This window comes from Caenorhabditis remanei, chromosome I (assembly GCF_010183535.1).
Source record: "Caenorhabditis remanei strain PX506 chromosome I, whole genome shotgun sequence".
Taxonomy (NCBI): domain Eukaryota; kingdom Metazoa; phylum Nematoda; class Chromadorea; order Rhabditida; family Rhabditidae; genus Caenorhabditis; species Caenorhabditis remanei.
Window position 1 is genome coordinate 2,477,312 of NC_071328.1, and position 18,310 is coordinate 2,495,621.

Here is an 18,310-nt window from a genome sequence, read left to right on the forward strand (position 1 = left end):
TAAAGAGGGCCGTTGGGTTCGGTGGTTGTGAATTCGATTCCATCAGCAGCCTAAGCTCTATCTCCTCTGATGCGTCTAGCCAATTGCATATCTTTCGGGAAGATGGTGACTCGTCTTGCATGGATTGCACACAAGTTGGTGTCTTCAAACAGTCCGACGAGATACGCCTCGGCGGCCTCTTGAAGAGCCATGATGGCGAGTGACTGGAATCGGAGATCCGCCGTTCGGAATCCCTGAGCAATCTCTCGAACGAGACGTTGGAATGGCAACTTGCGGAGCAGGAGATCCGTCGTCTTCTGATATTTCCTGATCTCCCGGAGAGCCACGGTGCCAGGACGGAAGCGATGAGGTCTCCTTAGTCCTCCGGTATGTGGTCGGGAAAAGCGAGCTTGCATAGTGCATAGCTGTTTTCGCGGTTTTCCTCCTGTGGATTTCCGTGCGGTTTGCTTGTTACGAGCCATTTTTAAGGTGTCGAATGTGAGGATTTGATGGTTTGCACGCTCTGTTTTATAGCATACTAGGGCGGAGCCTGAGACACTCCTCACAGAGACTCCGCCCCCTCAAGATTCAAATAAGAATAGTGCAAACTTATAAAATGACATCGTTGGTAGTCAGAGAAGGCGGTGAGGGCCCGACAGCCACCCGACTAGAGATAAGGAAAGATTAGGAGGGCTTTCTAGACACGATTCAAATATGTATTTCTATGTTGGGAGGAGAAAGGGAAAGATTTGCGCGGTGCCAGGGTTTATTAGGATGACGAAATTAAAAAATAATTCGAAAGCAAAGAGACAGAAGTAGAATTTGGAAAGATAAACATGCTTGTGATCTGTAAATTGAAACAAATGGAAGAAATGAAACATCAATTAATTTTCTTGTCAGCTGTCTCTTTCAGTGCTATAGTCAGCTTACGCCCACAGAAGAACAATATTGCAATTTTACCATTCGTATCTCGTTTGACTTCACTTTTGTAGTTCTCCTACCTATCAGTTCTGAAACATAGAGATTAGTATCGCGACCAGGAATTACTCGCGATTACTGATCACCAGAACACGATTACGTCACCGTCATCTCCCACAAAGGAACAAGCCGTGTTTCCCTTTCTATGGCGAATACCTGTGCTTAATTAATCGACAATCTATCAGGCTGGTGCATAAGTTTCTTTCTTTTTTTGGATCATTTTTGTCATAAAATTTCTAGAAGGCTAATGACTCACATAATGAGAAATATAGTTATTTAGTACCTATAACTTATTGTGATTATACCTGCGACATGACGTCTGCCATCTGCTTAATCTCAGCCGTAGACAAGTCAAAATACTTGAGGAACCCTTTTTTGGTACCATTCTTCGTCTCCATTTTTTTCTCAGAAAATGTTGACGAGAATGGGTGATCTATTCAAAATTAAAACAAGCTGGAAAAATTATGTTTAAAAAATTAATAATGAGATTTGAACTAAGCAACTGTAGTTTAGTGCCGGTCGCTGAAGAACGGCGAGGATCAGCAATTTACGGATGTGTGAGTTTTTTCGATTTTTTTTTAACGCTAGATAAGAAGATCGGTAGAAATGTTCATTATTGAGTAGAGTAGGCATTGACGTTTCTGAATTTATATTGTTTCAGATAATTAAGCAATTTGCTTTTTTTCACAGGAAGCGCGAAGTCAACATCATCAAAATCACGTGATTTTTAAGTTTGATGAAGCCTGCTACTCGTGCTTCTGAATCAATCCACTAGATCTTTTGCACATTTTTAGAGCAATGTATCTACTGTTGATTACTTGTAAGGGGATAGTTCTGCCTTGCTTGAAAGCGTTGAGAAGAGACCTAGACTTCACCCAGGTCCACTACACAAAATTTCTTAAAAGCACAAAAATCATAGCAAACACGCGACCCACGTTTTATCACTTAATTGAATGGTTTTCTCATCATTTTTTTCTGGAATCACTTACTCATGTTGCCTTCTAACTTTTACACACAGTTTGGCTTAAATGCTCTCTTAAATGTTTCTGTAATATGCTTGAACGTAGCTGAACAATGATTTCTAGTTGCTCTCAATCGTCTGATCATAATTTTTTTGCCTTTAACGTTCTGACCAAAAACTAAAATGTGACAACAAGATAAAGTATTTTTTCAAAACTTTCATTTAGTTTCCCATTAAGATCGTCAATATTTGATACCAATGTCGACTACAACCAAAAAACTTTCCAAATAGGCGTTTGGTTGACCACAGAAAAAACCATCGTTTTAACGAGCGGAATGTGTAGGCACCAACTTAAAACTGTATTTGTTAGCCACTGAGAAGGTCATTAGAATGCAAAAAAGTTTGGGTCGATAAACAATCACAGTATCTAAAAACCGTGAGTCAAAGTTCAACCTCAAAAAAAGAAAGAAACTTATGCACCAGCCTAATACTACAATGCCTCTTACCCAACCTACCGAAGCCCTTAACGACCGGCAAAACTGGAATACTGGATAAACGGAACACTATATAAGAACACCTGCCGCCTCATCTACACCCTCTTCTGGAGAAGGAGAATCACCATCTCCTCTGTCAATCACCTTCACCTGCTGCCCATCGTCTGCTGCCCCCGTCTGCCGTCCCATCTACCGTACCCCCATCTATATTCCCCCACTATCTTTATCTGTAACCCCGTTAGCTGTATCTGACTTATATTACTTATATTTTGCATCCGAATAAATATCTACCACTGAACCGTCTAGCCATACCGATTACTATAGTCCACCCGGATTGTAGTCTCTTTAATTAGATAATTGACCTCCTTCAACTTCTTCTCACCTTTTGCCAATAGTTCCTACTTTCTTGATGAACTCAGCCATGTCTTCATCTCGTAAGTGCCTTTTGTCAACGTCATACTTCCCTTCCAAGCTCAGACACTTCATATCTCTCAAGATATTTCCACTTTTCCATTGGTTCGCTATATTGACCAACTCATCGATATTCATATCATTCGGAAATTTTATTTTAATTCTTTTCGATTCAGATTCCATAACGTCTTTCATAGTTATCCATTTGCAGTCCTTTATTTCAACATCCTCAATCTCCAAATCTTTCAGAATAAATCGAGTGGATTCTTCATTGATTTCCACGTTTTTCGCAACAAATTTCTTGAATTTCTTGGTGATATTCCAGACAAAACATCCAAAAAAGTCAAATTCACTCAATCGTAAATGTTTGACATTGAACGAGTTGATCCGGAGAATCTGAGTGAGGTGTATGGAGAGTTCCTCCATAATTTTCAAGTCAGGTGTACCAGGATCCGCACGTCGCCAGCTTTTTCTTCCGCCCACCATGAACCCTTCCTTCCTGTACATACCCTTCATTACGACACCTTCTTTCCATTTTACGGCTCTTTCATGCATCATACGAGTCCAGCTGATGCTAGTGAAGTAGTAACTGATTGTTTTGTCTTCTCGGGGGAAATACAACTGGAGATACATGTACGTTTCGGACGGTGGTGTTCTTCCGAGTGACATTCTTGATATTGCATGAGTGTCATCGAATTTCCAGGTGAGATCGACGAGATGAGGTTTGAAAGCGGTTAAGAATTTACGGACTGGTCGAGAGGTCATTGAGATTTTCAGTCTGAAAAATTGATGAAATTAGCCAATTTAAACTTTTGGCACCACGCCAACTGTTGCGCGGTCTCGCAATTCTGTGTTAAACAAAGAAAAACGTACAAATCAATGATATCGATTAGTTGGAAAACCAGTTTTCGTGGAAGATCCGGTAGTTTCCACAGGGGGAATGTTTCTTTTTTGTTAGGCATGATCTGAAATAAAGGTAGTTAGCTGACAAGAATGGTATCGAAGAAAAGATGGACGGACGTTGCGTACGCGTCGCAGGCTATGGAGGTTGACTTCTAAGAGATGACAGAATGCTAGATGAGACCTATGTAAACATAGACAGTCTGAGAGCCTGATGCGGCTCATAGCAACAGTGACGGGCGGTGCCGAGTCATTAGTACGCACTCGATGTTTATTGATTTCTCAAAGCATTATCAAGACACCCCAAGGACAGTTGTATGTGGTTAGTCGACTAGAGCAGAGTCAGCCAGATGCACCAGTGGTCATTCGTCCAGATGGTCCCAGTGGCATTATCAAGGGCACCTGTTGTATGTGTGTGGAAGAGAACTAGTATAGGAGAGACAGCACCCAGCTGGGAATTCTGATATTTTCCGCTTTCTGCATCCGCCTAAATAATATCAGCTTGAAAAGTGTGTTACTCAAGTTTACAGATATTTTTTGGAGGTTTTCTCTCTTTTTCAAATTTCAGATCTCAAGCAAGCTCATATTTTCAAGTTCTTGTTTTGTCACTCTGCTGAAACGATTTTTTAACTGTGTCATCCTAATGAACCCTGGCACCTCGCCAATCTTCAAACGAAACCGTCCTTTCCCCTACCAACAAAGAAATACATATTTGAATCGTGTCTAGCAAGCCCTCCAAATCTTTCCTTATCTCTAGTCGGGTGGCCGTCGGGCCCTCACCGCTTTCTCTGACTAACAGTGAGGTCATTTTATGAGTTTGCACTTTTCTTATTTGAATCTTGAGGGGGCGGAGTCTCTGTGGGGAGTGTCTCAGGCTCCGCCCCACTATGTTATAAAACAGAGAGTGCAAACCATCAAATCCTCACATTCGACACCTCAAAGATGGCTCGTACCAAGCAAACCGCCCGCAAATTGACAGGAGGAAAACCGCGAAAACAGCTATGCACTATGCAAGCTCGCTTTTCCCGACCACATACGGGAGGACAAAAAAGACCTCATCGCTTCCGTCCTGGCACCGTGGCTCTTCGTGATATTAGGAAATATCAGAAGACGACGGATCTCCTGCTTCGCAAGTTGCCATTCCAACGTCTCGTCCGAGAGATTGCTCAGGGATTCCGAACGGCGGATCTCCGATTCCAGTCACTCGCCATCATGGCTCTTCAAGAGGCCGCCGAGGCGTATCTCGTCGGACTGTTTGAAGACACCAACTTGTGTGCAATCCATGCAAGACGAGTCACCATCTTCCCGAAGGATATGGAATCGAATTCACAACCATCGAACCCAACGGCTCTCTTTAGGGCCACAAATCCAACAAAATCCAATCATTTCTGGTCTTTCATAAAGTATCTCTGCGTCTCCACTAGTTTTTTTTGAAAGTCTATTCAAATGGACGGTGCTATTTGAAAACGACCTTTCTGATTATGTTTTGGAAGAAATGGTGACATAACTTCTGTGTGGTGCGGCCGCCGGTGTAGGAGATGAGGGGCGGCGCACGGCACAAGGGATATCTCTATGTCTCTTCTCTCTAACTCATCAAAATATTTTCGAAAGTCTATTCAAATACTAAGAGAATGAGAAATCAGTCGTAGGGAAAGGGCCTTCTGCAAGGAGTGCCACTGGGGTGAAGAATGACGGGCGGTGCAGTGCCACCATTGAAAAGGGATTGGGAACCCGGTTATCAGAGAAAAGGTGTAACGTATTTTCTCTAATAGACCGAGCACCGCCAACATGCCTACCGTAACCATACTTGTCAACCGGGCCGAAACGGGGAAAAAGTGCAAAAAAACGTGAAAATAGCCAAAAAAGCCATTCTAGCCCGGCCCGCGGCATACTAACGAATAGCCATCCGGCCCGTAGTAGGTCACGGACATAGAACTCGTCGAGATCTACATTTTGGTATATTTTTCAGCCCAAAATATTCATTTTGACGCGAGTTACGAGCCGGCCTGTGTCGACCCGCTTCGGCCCGGTTGACAAGTATAACCGTAACCATACACATCTCGCTTATCAGTAGAGCGCACTTTCTCAACAGAATTGAAACATGACTCGCGACGTTTCGCAACAGCTCATTTTGCGACTGTGACGTTTCGCAACGACGCGAAACCGATAAAATCGAAATCAGTGTGAAAATGAAAAACGTGAAGCCCCTTCTCCACGTGCTCTACTTCCCCATATACCAAAATCAATCAATAAATTCCCTAAATCAGTTCCAAATATTCCTCGAATCAGCGTGTCTGTCTCTTTTCACATTCTGTCAAAGTGTTGTTCACTGAGTAAGTCATCTAGCAATCACGATCCACTGCGCTCTGTTTCAATGGAGCGCCGTTGCTCTCCTCCTCCTGCATACATACCGTATCCCTTTCAGATAGACACCTCCTCGATGCTCGTCTACATTCTTCTGGCCATCATCGCCTTGATCTCCTATCTCTTCTACCTAAGTATTACACAGACGTGTGCAAAGACCGACACGAAATGTACAAGTATTCGAACATCGTCTTCTTCTAGAAGATCCTCCAGAAGGAATCTGAATTCTGAAGGCGTGGTCGTCGTGGCTCCGCCCCCTCCTGCTCCAGAGGCCACGCCCCCTCCTGCTCCTGCTCAAACCACAGTAACCTCAGTGATGTTGGCACCGAAGGACAACTTCTCCAGTGGAGTTATTGCCGGAAAATCGGAGAGACTCGAAGCCGCGCCGACGGAACGCCAGACGCCAAGTGAGAAATCCAAGAAATCGAAGAAATCGAAAAAGGAGAAGAAATCGAAAAGTTAGTTGTTTGGGGATGTTTTCAAACCGGGACGTTTCAAAACCCGGGACGTTTTGAAACCCAAAAGTGAGCAGTTTGTAAACCCTGGTTTTGGGAACATTTCAAAACAGGGACGTTTCGAAACTATGGATTTTGAAACGTCCCAATGACGGTTCTCCTGATTTCAGGACGTTTTGGAACTCGGGACGTTTTACAACCGGAGACATTTTGAAATCAACGCTAATCTCGGTTTCGAAACGTCTCCAGGAAACGTGTTTCGTGGTTTCAGGACTTTAGTATCGGTTTCCAAGTGTCCCGGGTTTTAAAACGTCTCGAGACGTTTCGAAACCGCAAAATTTCACAATGGGACGTTTTAGAACCCAAGATTTAGAAACTTTGTCACTTGGAACTAGATTGTAGCAAAACGGCTTAGTTGCGAAACGTCCTGAATTAGTTTTTGTCCAGTTATTGGACGTTTTTAAACTGGGACGTTTCGCAACCACGCCGTATTGAAACTACATTGAAGTAGTTGCAAATGGTCCTAGTTGCGAAACGTCCCAGTTGCAAAGTGTCCGGAATGCTCATTTCTATAGTTACATGTAAGAAAACATCGTAGTTACGAAATGACTAGTTACAAAACGTCCTAATTGTTTTTAAACGAGAATCAGTTACAAACTGTCATCGGTTGTAAAACGTCCTAGTTTTTAAATGTCCCACAAAGTGTAAACCTGCAAAGTTTGAAAACGTCCCAGTTTCAAAACGTCCTATTACGAAACAAAGTGTCGCCGGGGTGCCTAAAAGTCCAAATAAGGAAAAATATATTGTGGTTTCAAAACGTCTCGGTTTCGAAACATCCCTGTCTCCACAGTCTCAGTTTCTCAATCTCTAAACCTTCCAGAATCCTCCAAATCTTGTTCTTCGAAAAAGTCCAAAAAGTCCAAAAAATCGAAGAAAAGAAGCAAAAAGAGGAGTAAATCCCCGTCCACTCCAGAATCCCCTTCCTCCGTCACCCAAACTGCAAAAGAACTACAAAAGGATACGGTAAAATCTTCGACTACGGCTCCAGAATCCACGGCTCCAGAAGTCCAGAAGAATAAGAACGATGATGCTCCAGAATCTGGAGTCAAAACTGCCACGGAGATTCCTCTGACTCCCACGACAACTACTGTAGATCAAAAATCGGATGTGACAAAGAGTACCAATGCTTCCAGTGTTTCGGTAAGTGCGGTAGAGCGCTCTTGCAGAACCAAAAACCTATATATTCCGAATCAGCGTGTCGAGAGCTTTCAAATGAGTATAATCATGACTAGGTTTGAAGCAAGTTGGGTCTCACCACGAAACTACGGTATGCACCTTTAAATTGGGTTACTGTAGTTTTCGTGGTGAGACTCAATTGAGAGCAAACCAGGGCGTGATTATACTTTTCTGAAAGCTCTTCTCACGCTGAATCTGATAGTTTGGGTTTCTAGGCTGCCAGATGCAAACTTTTTTCAAAATGACACAATTTATCGATTTTTTCAAAAATTCTTGAAATTTGCAGACCGCCGCCAGCTCTGCCTCGAGACAAACCACAAAGGCGAAGAAGAAGAAGAGTGAGTTTTAAAATGACTCGGTTTTGAAACGTCCCTAGTTTTTTTGCAGAGCGCAGCAAGGCGAAACCGAAGAGATCGTCGGCGGAGAAGACGGAGTCGATTTCTCAGTGAACTCTCATATTCTGAGTCGCTACGCATCGAAATTTGCATATAAATCGTTTTCAAAAGATACGGAGTTGTTGATATATCGTAAACTACAAACTACAAACTACTAAACGCCAATCCGTATCGCTGAGTCGCCACTCAGCGAATTTTCACAAAGGCCCTAATGGTCACAGTAGAGCGCACTAGCTGGGGTGAACTTTCATTCCGTATCCGCTTGTGGAAATTCGCTGAGTCTCGGCTCAGCCATCACTACCGGCAATACGGAAATTTTTATTCGAGTTGGAAGACACAGACACACAGACAGAGAAAAAAGTTCAATTGTTATCCTCAAAATAGGTGAAATCGATGAGAAAGACGGATGAGATGAGCAACAGTTTCAGAATTGGTGGAAGATCGTAGGGGACTGAAAACGACAAATATTTTATGGAGACAGCAAGCGCGCTCCACCGAAATTAAGCGATAGAGCGCACTTTCAAACCAAAAACCTATATATTCAGAATCAGCGTGTCGAGAGCTTTCAAATGAGTATAATCATGACTAGGTTTGAAGCAAGTTGGGTCTCACCACGAAACTACGGTATGCACATTTAAATTGGGTTACTGTAGTTTTCGTGGTGAGACTCAATTGAAAGCAAACCAGGGCGTGATTATACTTTTTTGAAAGCTCTTCTCACGCTGAATCTGATAGTTTGGGTTTCTAGGCCACCAGATGGAAAATTCGGCCACAACCAACTTTGAAACAACTCACAATGAACCAAATAAGTGTCCGCGTCGGTGAATGCTTCCTGAAGGAATCCGGGATAGAGGCGAACGATTTCTCCGACTTTGATGCCAGTGTACGTGAGCACTGGGAATATTTGAGTGCCACCACACGAGGCACAACACGGCGAACGGATGAGAAGTGGTTGGTTACACCCGGCGCCGAGGAGTTTGAACTGGAAAATACAGAAATTTCGGTAGAGCGCGATTGAATTCAGCGTAACACGCGATCTCAAAACTACCAATCTGAGCAAATCGCGCTCTGTTGAACACTCGGCGCCAAATTCAAAATTGATGCAGTGGAGCGCGGTTGCAACGGAACAGAGTGCCCGAGTGTGCAATCGCGCTCCACCGGACACTCGGCTTGGCGCATGATTCAATCGAAATCAAAAAATCATGTAAGGCAATCGCGCCCCATTGCACTCCCATAAATTTTCAGTTTTTAAGCATCCCCAGTGCTTAAGATAAGACTCCGTATCGAGTATTCATGATGACGTAGTGAATTTAAAATTTTGAAAATTTAGCGCCAACACTTTGTTGTGCGCGCGACGGAGCGCGTTTGCTCGAAACTACAATCGCGCTCCGTCGAATTTAGAGAAAATTTTGGCGCGAAATTCAAAAATGCCGCGCCGAGCAAGTCTAGTGGAGCGCGGTTCCACTCTTTTGATTAAGCTGTGTATCGCCGAGGAGTCGAGTCGCTACGCAGCAAAACATTCAAACTTGAACCGCGCCAAGTTCAGAGGAGCGCTGTTGCTGCTTGGGTTCTTCTAATTAAACTACGTATCGCGAGTCGTCGCTACGCAGCCAATTCCAAAACACTCACATCTCCATCACAGCACTCTTTCTTCATGAGTCCAATCTGTTGTCCCTGAAACTGAGTACCCAAAAAGTCGGTACACGAGAAACACGGATTGTCTCGATAGCACTTCATAAGCTCCGCCCCGTACATATCACGAATTTCCATGGTGAAATTGCGTCCGGATCCACAACATTCACGAGAGATGAAATTGGATTTCTCGGCACAGAAAAGGATCGGACGGAGGTACATATCATGCACTACGTATCGATTCGGTGTCTCGATTCCTGTGAAGATTTCCAATGGTTCTGTGCATTGGACCACCATTAGACAGTTTGTCATTGCGATTGCGTCGAGTACGGTATGGGGGACCAGTGAGACGAAACCCTGGAAAAAAGTTGTATACTACAAACTACAAACTATAATTATTCGCTGCGGCGTCGTTTTACTCGCTACGGCGTCCTTTTACTCACTGCGGCGTCGTTTTACTCGCTACGGCGTCCTTTTACTCACTGCGGCGTCGTTTTACTCGCTGCGGCGTCGTTTGATTCGCTGCGGCGTCATTTTATTTGCTGCGGCGTCCTTTTACTCGCTACGGCGTCGTTTTACTCGCTGCGGCGTTTTTTCATTCGCTGCGGCGTTTTTTTATTCGCTGCTGCGTGATTTTACTCGCTGCGGCGTCGTTTTGTTCGCTGTGGCGTTTTTATTCAAATTTCGGCACCAAAATATTCAACGGGGCGCGATTGCACAGATGTAATGCAACCACGCTCCACTGCATTTGTCGCCGAGTGTCCAACAGGGCGCGATTGCTCAGATTGGTCCAACGCACACTCCCCAAACCATTTTTTCTTAAAATTTCGAATTTCCCGCCGAGTCAACTCCATTGGAGCGCGTTTTCCCATGTATTGTAATTTTGTGAGAATTTACTCGAAAAAAGTGAAAAAATCTGTATAAACGAGGCTCCAGAGCTCAAAAAAACTCAAAATTTCAAAATTCCCGCCAAGTCCAGTGGAGCGCGTTTGCAAAAGAGTCCAATGGAGCGCGTTGGCACACTAGTCCAATGGTACAGTTACTAAACTACAAACTACAGACTGCAAACTACAAACTACATGTAGTATGTAGTATGTAAATTGTAGATTGTAGTTTGCATTTTGTAGTTTGTAGTTTGTAGTCTGTAGTTTGTAGTTTGTAGTTTATGGTCTGTGGTCTGTAGGCTGTAGTTTGTAGTTTGTAGTTTGTAGTTTGTAGTTTGTAGTCTCCGCCCCGCCCTCTTACCGTCATCACAATAGGCATTTGAGCCACTTGATTCGGCACATGAATCGGTTCGGCTCTCTGCGTCGGCAACGCTCCGCCCCTTCGCATTCTTCCGGCCGTCGCACGGACAGGTACCAACTCCTTTTTATTCTTCTGATTCTCATTTTCAGATGACGTGGCGGAGGATTCAGAAGGCGACGTCAAAGTCAAAATTCTCGATTTCAATGGTAATTGTCCCGGTTGAACGTTCGTCATCTTTTCGGAAAGAAATGCGCGGTTTTTGATCTACGCTGCCCTTCAAAAAATCGATAATTGGGGGCGTGTCACGTAAGAGGCCACGCCCCTTAGGCCACGCCCACTTTTATCGATTGATTTCCCCCGCCCGAACGCATTTCTCATTTCCCCCGCCCAAAAAACTGATGATGGCGCTTTTTATCGATTTTCTTTTTATCCTCAACACTTTCTCAATGATTACGGTAGGTGGGGGGCGGGGCGTAGATCAAAAAAATTCAAAAAATCGATAAATTTTCAGGGTACAGGTATATTCATCGTCTGTCTATGTAAGGCGAAAAAAAGAAACAAATGTCCGGTTCGGCCGATTACCTCATCGATGAGATTGGTAAGTGCGCTCCACTGGACGCCACTTTTTTTGGCGGGAAATTAAAAAATTTGAGTTTTTTTGAGCTTTTTTTCACTTTTTTCGAGAAAATTCCAAAAAAAAAAGAAAAAAAGCGCTACAATGGAGTTGGCTCGGCGGGAAACTCAAAATTTCAAAGGAATTTTTTTCAGTGAGTGTGCGTTGGAGCGCGATAGCTCAAAACTTCTGAGTAATCGCGCTCTGTTGAACACTCGGTGCCAAATGCAGTGGAGCGTGGTTGCATTACATCTGTGCAATCGCGCCCCGTTGAGTATTTTGGTACCGAAATTTGAATAAAAACGCCGCAGTGAATAAAAAAATTTACAAAGTACGAAATACAAACTAAATACTGCATCACTGGGTTCGTGTGTGCAAACGCGCTCCACTGGACCTCGCGGGAAATTTGAAATTTTGAGTTTTTTTGACTCAGGAGTCTCGTTTATACCGATTTTTTCACTTTTTTTCGAGAAAATTCTCACAAAATTACCAAAAAAAGGGGAAAACGTGCTCCATTGGACTTGACGCGGCGGCGAGTTCAAAATCTCAAGAACTAATATGTTTCGGTGAGTGTGCGTTGGACCAATCTGAGCAATCGCGCCCTGTTGAACACTTGGCGCCAAATTCACAAGTGGTGCAGTGGAGCGCGGTTTCACTACATCTGTGCAATCGCGCCCCGTTGAATATTTTGGCGCCGAAATTTGAATAAAAAACGCGGCAGCGAATAAAACGACGCCGCAGCGAATAGGAATTTCCAGATGTCCAAATTCCAGGCCCCCGCATCCGACGTAATGATTGATAGTACACGAACAGCAGTGGATAAGGAAGAGAAGAAGAAAATGAAGGAAAAAGCGGACAAATCGTTACGAATATCATCGAAAAAGTCGAAAAAATCGATATGGAAGAAGAAAGGGGGTAGTAAGTCATCGGATGCCTCACAGAAGGCGTCGAAGAAATCGAAAAAGTCGAAGAAACGAAGCGAGCGACAGCCGGTTCCGAAGAGACCACAGGTCGGCGCGATGGATGACGATGTCAAGTCAACGCAGAGATCTGGGGTTAGTTTTCATTTTGTAGATCAAAACTAGAGCTACACTTTTGTAGTTTGTAGTTTTTTGATAGCTCCGCCCACTTTCGAGATATGCGCCTTTAAAGATTGCAACCAAGATGAAGCGCCAGTGAAAATTGGCCTACTTTGACATGTCCCCTTGGTGTCACTTGTTGTCTCAAATGTCCCAAAGTTATATTTGATATGTAGATCAAATCTAGGGCTACATTTTCGTAGTTGACCGTTTTTTGATAACTCCGCCCACTTTTGAGATATGCGCCTTTAAAGATTGGAAGCGGGAGCACTGTTCGAGAGAGAGAGAGAGGTGGATAGAGACGCAGAGAAGCTAGAGTGTCTAACTGTCTGGGCTTCCTGTAGTTTGTAGTTTGTAGTATGTCAACTACATCCAAGTGAATGACTATTCATTGAGAGAGCGCAGACAGTTAGACACTCTAGCTTCTCTGCGTCTCTGTCCACCCGACCCTCGAGTAGGTCGCCGTCTTTAAAGGCGCATATCTCGAAAGTGGGCGGAGCTATCAAAAAGTTGTCAACTACAAAAATGTAGCCCCAGATTTGATGTACCTAACCAAACAATTTTTTCTCGAATTTGCACCAAAATTGAGCTCGTGGCCTTGCTTCAAATTAACATTCTAAATTCCACTAGCAATTCGGTTAAATGGGGAATACGGTTGATTTCGGTTTTGATCTACATTATAATTTTCCAGAATAGCGACCCGCGTGGACCACCAAAAACCGCCGCTGCTCTACCACAGGCTAATAGTGTACAGTAAGTGTGGAATTTCGAAAGTTCGGCCACAGGAAGTTAGACACCAAACTTTAAAGGCGCATATCTCAGAAGTGGGCGGAGCTATCAAAAAGTTGTCAACTATAAAAATGTAGATCATAAAATTTCGCACATTTTTGTAGTTGACAACTTTTTGATAGCTCCGCCCACTTTTGAGATATGCGCCTTTAAAATTTGGAAAGTTTTGAATTGCCGCGCGCGCGCTCGTGACTGCGCGGGAATTCAAATTTTTTTTGATTTTTCAGAGCTAAAACACCCAAAAGTTCTCCCATCGGCACTCTTCCATCCGCTAATCCCTCAGACGGTCCAAAAGCACTGTCCCCTGTCAAATCGATCCCCAAGACACCTGTCCAATCACTTCCACTACTAACGCCGGTGCCGGAGAGTAAGTACGCTCCACTGAACTACAGTACCCTCAAAAAATTTAAAATCTCACTTTCTAGGCGGTCCGTCACCGAGATCCGCACCAGTCGCCCTGCCGAATAGTGCAGAATCCAAGAATATCAAGTCGATGCCGGTGTTTTGAACGAACAATCCCGTAGATCAAATAAATTTTTGTTTATCGATTGATTTTTTTTGGCCTATCATAATGATCATTGGTCAAGGCCGGGCGGTCGTGGACGCGACGCGGTCGCGTCGCGTGTCTTACTACATGTAATTTGACCGTTAAATCTATATTTTCAATGGAGCGCGCTTGCATACATGGGCGGTGTGCTGATTTAAAAAAAAAAGGGGCGTGGCTTAGAAACATTCAGTATTTAAAAGAAACAAGAGGGGTTGGATTAACAGTTAACAACAAAAAAAACAATGAAAAAACATTAAAATTAGTGCAAAATTAACAAAAAATTATGGGAAAACCGAGGGAAACGTGGCGGATGGAGCGATCAATTCAGGTTCGAGACGGAAGATTGGTGGCATTGGAATGGGCGACGGCTCCTGGTTGGCGTCGAACTGTAAAGGGGAAATATATGAGGACGTTTCGAAACCGAGACGTTATGGAACTGGAGGGGGGGGGCGTTTCGAAACTCATCTGAATCAATTTTGTCTGCAATTTCAGGGAAAAGCTTTTTTCGACCTAGAATATTAGCGGAGCAATTTCGTTACAACTGCGCTCCACCGCAAACGAGAGAGTATCGGCGAGAGAGACGCAGAGTTTTTTCTCGCGCCGACACAGATTTTCACCAGTTTTTGATCTTCTTTCACAAGTTTTACTTAAAAAAATTTAAAATTTGCCAATTTCCGAGAGAAAATTATGCAAAAATAGATTAAAAAAATGGTGAAAATCTGTTTCGCGCCAAAAAAAAACTCTGCGTCTCTCTCGCCGATACTCTCTCATTTGCGGTGGGGCGCAGTTGTAAGAAGGCGTGGGCCGCTAATATCATTAAAATAACAATTTTATGAACTAAATTCCTGGGAAATCGACGTAAATCTCTTTAAAATGACACAAATTCCTTGAAAATGACCAAAATTCTTTTTTTTAAAGTCTAAATTCTATGCAATATTAGCTAAATTCCGTTAAAAATGACGCAATTTCTTTAAAAAATGACTTAAATTCGTTAAAAATGACATAAATTCCTTTAAAAATAGTTTTTTTCGACCTAAAAAGTCTGCAATTCCAGACAAAAAACATGCATGGCGGTGTCGAGACGGCGTTTCACAACCGAGGTTTTCTGAAACCGAATATACATGTTCTGGTTTCAAAACGTCCCTGAAGTTGGTTTTTAAGAATTTGGACACTCTAAAACTGCCGGAATTGAGAGATGACGTTTCGAAACCGATAAATTAAGATTTAGAATCCGAGACATTTCAAAACCGGTGTACGTTTAAAAACCGATTTCATTTTTGCGTTTCGGTTTCAAAATGTCCTTAATTTGAGGGTGTTGTATCTCGTGCTAATAGAGAAACAATGTATAATAATCACTCGTTTATTAGTGATTCGGAATACGAGAATGAGGGGGGACAAGGGGTACAATCCTTCACGGGTCACGTTCCGGATTCAGGTATAAAACTACAACTGACTTTAGAACGAGAGGAAAAGGATGACATTTCCTCTTCGCGGGCAAACGGGGGAATACGAGGGAAAGCGGGTAGATCAAAAAGGTAGATCAAAAATAATATAAATCTTTGTGACTAAATAAACAACGTCACAACACCTCCCTACGTAAAGATAAAACATACTGGTTTAATTAGGAACAATAATGATGGTATCAGGATAAGTAGAACAAATAGGAAATATCACAAAATGAGCATTTATCTGTGATCTGATGGATCGTACTTGACGACGTTCTTCCTGACACGGGTTGTCCTTCTTGGTTGAACTGGAGACGGAGCAAGTCGTTGTCCTTGAACTGATGTAGTTGTTGACTGACTTGACGATTGTTGAGTAGATGCCCTTGACTGAACTTGTTGCACTGGAGATGGCGTTGTCCCTTGACCTTGATGCACTTGCTGTGGTGAATCCATGACTGGTGTAGACGTCGCATTATCCCTCTTTGCTTCATCGGTAGACTTCCTTGCTGACCAAACTGTCGGCAACTCGAACACATCGAACATAGTGGTAGCCCACTCGTGCTCCTTGCTTGGCTCCTGTGTTGACTCTTCCAATCTCATCTTCATTTGATTGGCATGTACAACACGCTCTCGTCCGTCATTCAGACCGATGACGTAGACGACTCGACCTTGTCGCTGGTTAACCTTTCCAGGTTTCCACGACCATGTATTCTTCTCGAATACCTTCACAAATACAGAATCACCTTTACGGTAACTTCTGGCTTTCACTCCGTGATGCTTATCAAACTGTTCTTTCATTGCAACTTGCTCTGAATCTACAGTCTTATTCAACTGCGGCATCATCAACGATAACCTTGTTCTCAGACGCCTTCCGAGATGAACTTCTGCTGGTGTCAAACCTCCAAGAGCATTTGACGGTGTTGAGCGATAGTGTAACAGAAATTGAGATAAGATCTCATTGTTCACACTTCCCTCCCCTTTTAACTTTTTCAATCCTCTCTTCAATGTGTCAACAAATCTTTCTGCTTGACCGTTCGATTGAGGATGAAATGCTGGTGAGCGAACATGCTCAATTCCTGCATCCTGGCACATCGTAGCAAATTCCTTTGACACGAACTGTGTACCATTATCAGAAACCAAAGTTTCAGGGTAACCGTGTTGACTGAACATGTCTTTCAATGTTCCGACGGTCGAAACTGCCGATATCGACTTCACTATCTTCACCTCTGCCCATTTTGATTTAGCATCAACTGCGACAAGATAGTATTGTCCGTTCTCTGGACCTGCATAGTCGATATGAACTCTTTGCCAAACACGCTCCGGTGTCTTCCATGGCTGTAATGGGATCTTCCTAGGGATCTTCCCACCTTGACTAATAGTGCACGACGACACTACTTTCTCCACGACCCTTGAAGCTCCCTGTACACTTGGACGCTTCGATCTGGAGACTGGTGTTGCATTCTCATTCACCTTGAGAACTGCCTTCTTTTTAACCCACCGTTTTAGTCCCTTCTTGAACACCTCCGGAAACTTTCCGTTCAATCCCCCATGGATTACATCTGTGTTTGAATGCGTCAGCTCATCGACCATCATTCCCATGTGATAAGACATCTCTTTAGATCTTCCGATCCAGTCTAACCCCAACAGATTTCCGTGTTCTCGGACATACACATAACCAGTTCCTACTGATCCTTTGAGTCTGAACTCCACTAGCGCCCTGCCTAGTATCTTCAACTCATTTCCACTTGCTGACTTCACTTTAGATCTACATCTCTCCAAGTCAGGCTTTCCTATTCTACTCCAATCTTCCCTTCCGATGAGAGTGATATCAGATCCAGTATCCAACTGAAACTCCACCGACTCACTATTCACATCTACTGACACATACTGACGGACAGAATTGACCTCAGCATCTTCCGAAGAAGCTCCACCAACTATGGCAACGTGTTGTGTCTTTCTAGATGACGAATCTTTTCTCGATCTGCAAAAACTGGACATATGTCCCTTCTTCTGACAATCGAAACATGTTGTGAGTGGTTTGGGACAATCTGGCTTCCTATGGCCACGTTTCCCACAGTTCCAACACTTTCCACCTTCAGAATTACCATCTTCTGATGTGTTCTTTTCTCTACTCTGATCCTGATTACTCGGCCTTTTAGCATACACCGCTCTCACTGCCGTATCACTTTTCTCCATCTCCGATACCGCACTAGTTTGACTCTGAATTTTCTGCCATTCTGTACACAACTCATTGATGTTAACTTTTTCTCCCAGTTCTGTCTTCTTCTCGACATATTTCAGAAAATATGCACGAGTTTTGGTATCCTGTGCGGGATCTAACCCTCTTAGCCAAAAGAACACCTTCCAACCATCAGAATCAATGTCTTTCAACATTGCCAATTCACACAACGCATTCACCTTGTTTGTGTATTCAACTGAAGAATCACCATCACGAGCGATGTTGATGCACGCGAATCTATGCGAGAACAAACTCTTCTTTATATCGAACATTTCTTTCAAAATGTCGACGGTATCTTTGAAGTCCACCTCATGGTGCAACTTGGGACAGATTCTTCTAGAATACTGTTCATATACCTCCTCTGACAATTTACTCACTAACAGAGCAACTCTGTTTTTGTCATCGAGACCCTTTCCTTCCTCAGTAAACGCCGTACTGTAACGCGCGTACCACTTCGAGAATGTTTTCTCGGTTTCCAAATCGAATTGGAACACCGAAATTCTACCACCAATGTCGTTCATCAACTGTGATTGTGACACGGTTAGTCC

General features: G+C 43.4%; 6 protein-coding genes across 6 annotated transcripts; 3 read left to right on the forward strand and 3 right to left on the reverse strand.

Annotated features, from left to right (window-relative positions):
* Nucleotides 1-50: 50 nt before the first annotated feature.
* GCK72_000333 (uncharacterized protein) lies at nt 51-461 on the reverse strand (the record flags this gene model as incomplete). Its single annotated transcript, XM_003099190.2, has 1 exon — nt 51-461. One exon carries the CDS (start codon nt 459-461, stop codon nt 51-53), a length of 411 nt encoding a protein of 136 aa, XP_003099238.2.
* A 2,329-nt stretch (nt 462-2,790) lies between these two features.
* On the reverse strand, nt 2,791-3,588 carry GCK72_000334 (uncharacterized protein; the record flags this gene model as incomplete). The annotated part of the gene is made up of 1 exon (XM_003099210.2): nt 2,791-3,588. The coding sequence occupies one exon, from the start codon at nt 3,586-3,588 to the stop codon at nt 2,791-2,793; it is 798 nt and encodes a 265-aa protein (XP_003099258.2).
* A 1,077-nt stretch (nt 3,589-4,665) lies between these two features.
* Nucleotides 4,666-5,157, forward strand: GCK72_000335 (uncharacterized protein; the record flags this gene model as incomplete). The annotated part of the gene is made up of 1 exon (XM_003099182.2): nt 4,666-5,157. One exon carries the CDS (start codon nt 4,666-4,668, stop codon nt 5,155-5,157), a length of 492 nt encoding a protein of 163 aa, XP_003099230.2.
* Nucleotides 5,158-6,097: 940 nt separating this feature from the next.
* GCK72_000336 (uncharacterized protein) lies at nt 6,098-8,227 on the forward strand (the record flags this gene model as incomplete). Its single annotated transcript, XM_053722422.1, has 4 exons — nt 6,098-6,545; nt 7,423-7,742; nt 8,065-8,116; nt 8,166-8,227. The coding sequence occupies 4 exons, from the start codon at nt 6,098-6,100 to the stop codon at nt 8,225-8,227; spliced, it is 882 nt and encodes a 293-aa protein (XP_053591067.1).
* Nucleotides 8,228-8,535: 308 nt separating this feature from the next.
* GCK72_000337 (uncharacterized protein) lies at nt 8,536-11,284 on the reverse strand (the record flags this gene model as incomplete). Its single annotated transcript, XM_003099187.2, has 4 exons — nt 8,536-8,624; nt 8,969-9,155; nt 9,803-10,162; nt 11,051-11,284. The coding sequence occupies 4 exons, from the start codon at nt 11,282-11,284 to the stop codon at nt 8,536-8,538; spliced, it is 870 nt and encodes a 289-aa protein (XP_003099235.2).
* A 212-nt stretch (nt 11,285-11,496) lies between these two features.
* Nucleotides 11,497-14,039, forward strand: GCK72_000338 (uncharacterized protein; the record flags this gene model as incomplete). Its single annotated transcript, XM_053722423.1, has 6 exons — nt 11,497-11,505; nt 11,562-11,648; nt 12,437-12,718; nt 13,434-13,495; nt 13,759-13,898; nt 13,957-14,039. The coding sequence occupies 6 exons, from the start codon at nt 11,497-11,499 to the stop codon at nt 14,037-14,039; spliced, it is 663 nt and encodes a 220-aa protein (XP_053591068.1).
* Between the last annotated feature and the right edge of the window lie 4,271 nt (nt 14,040-18,310).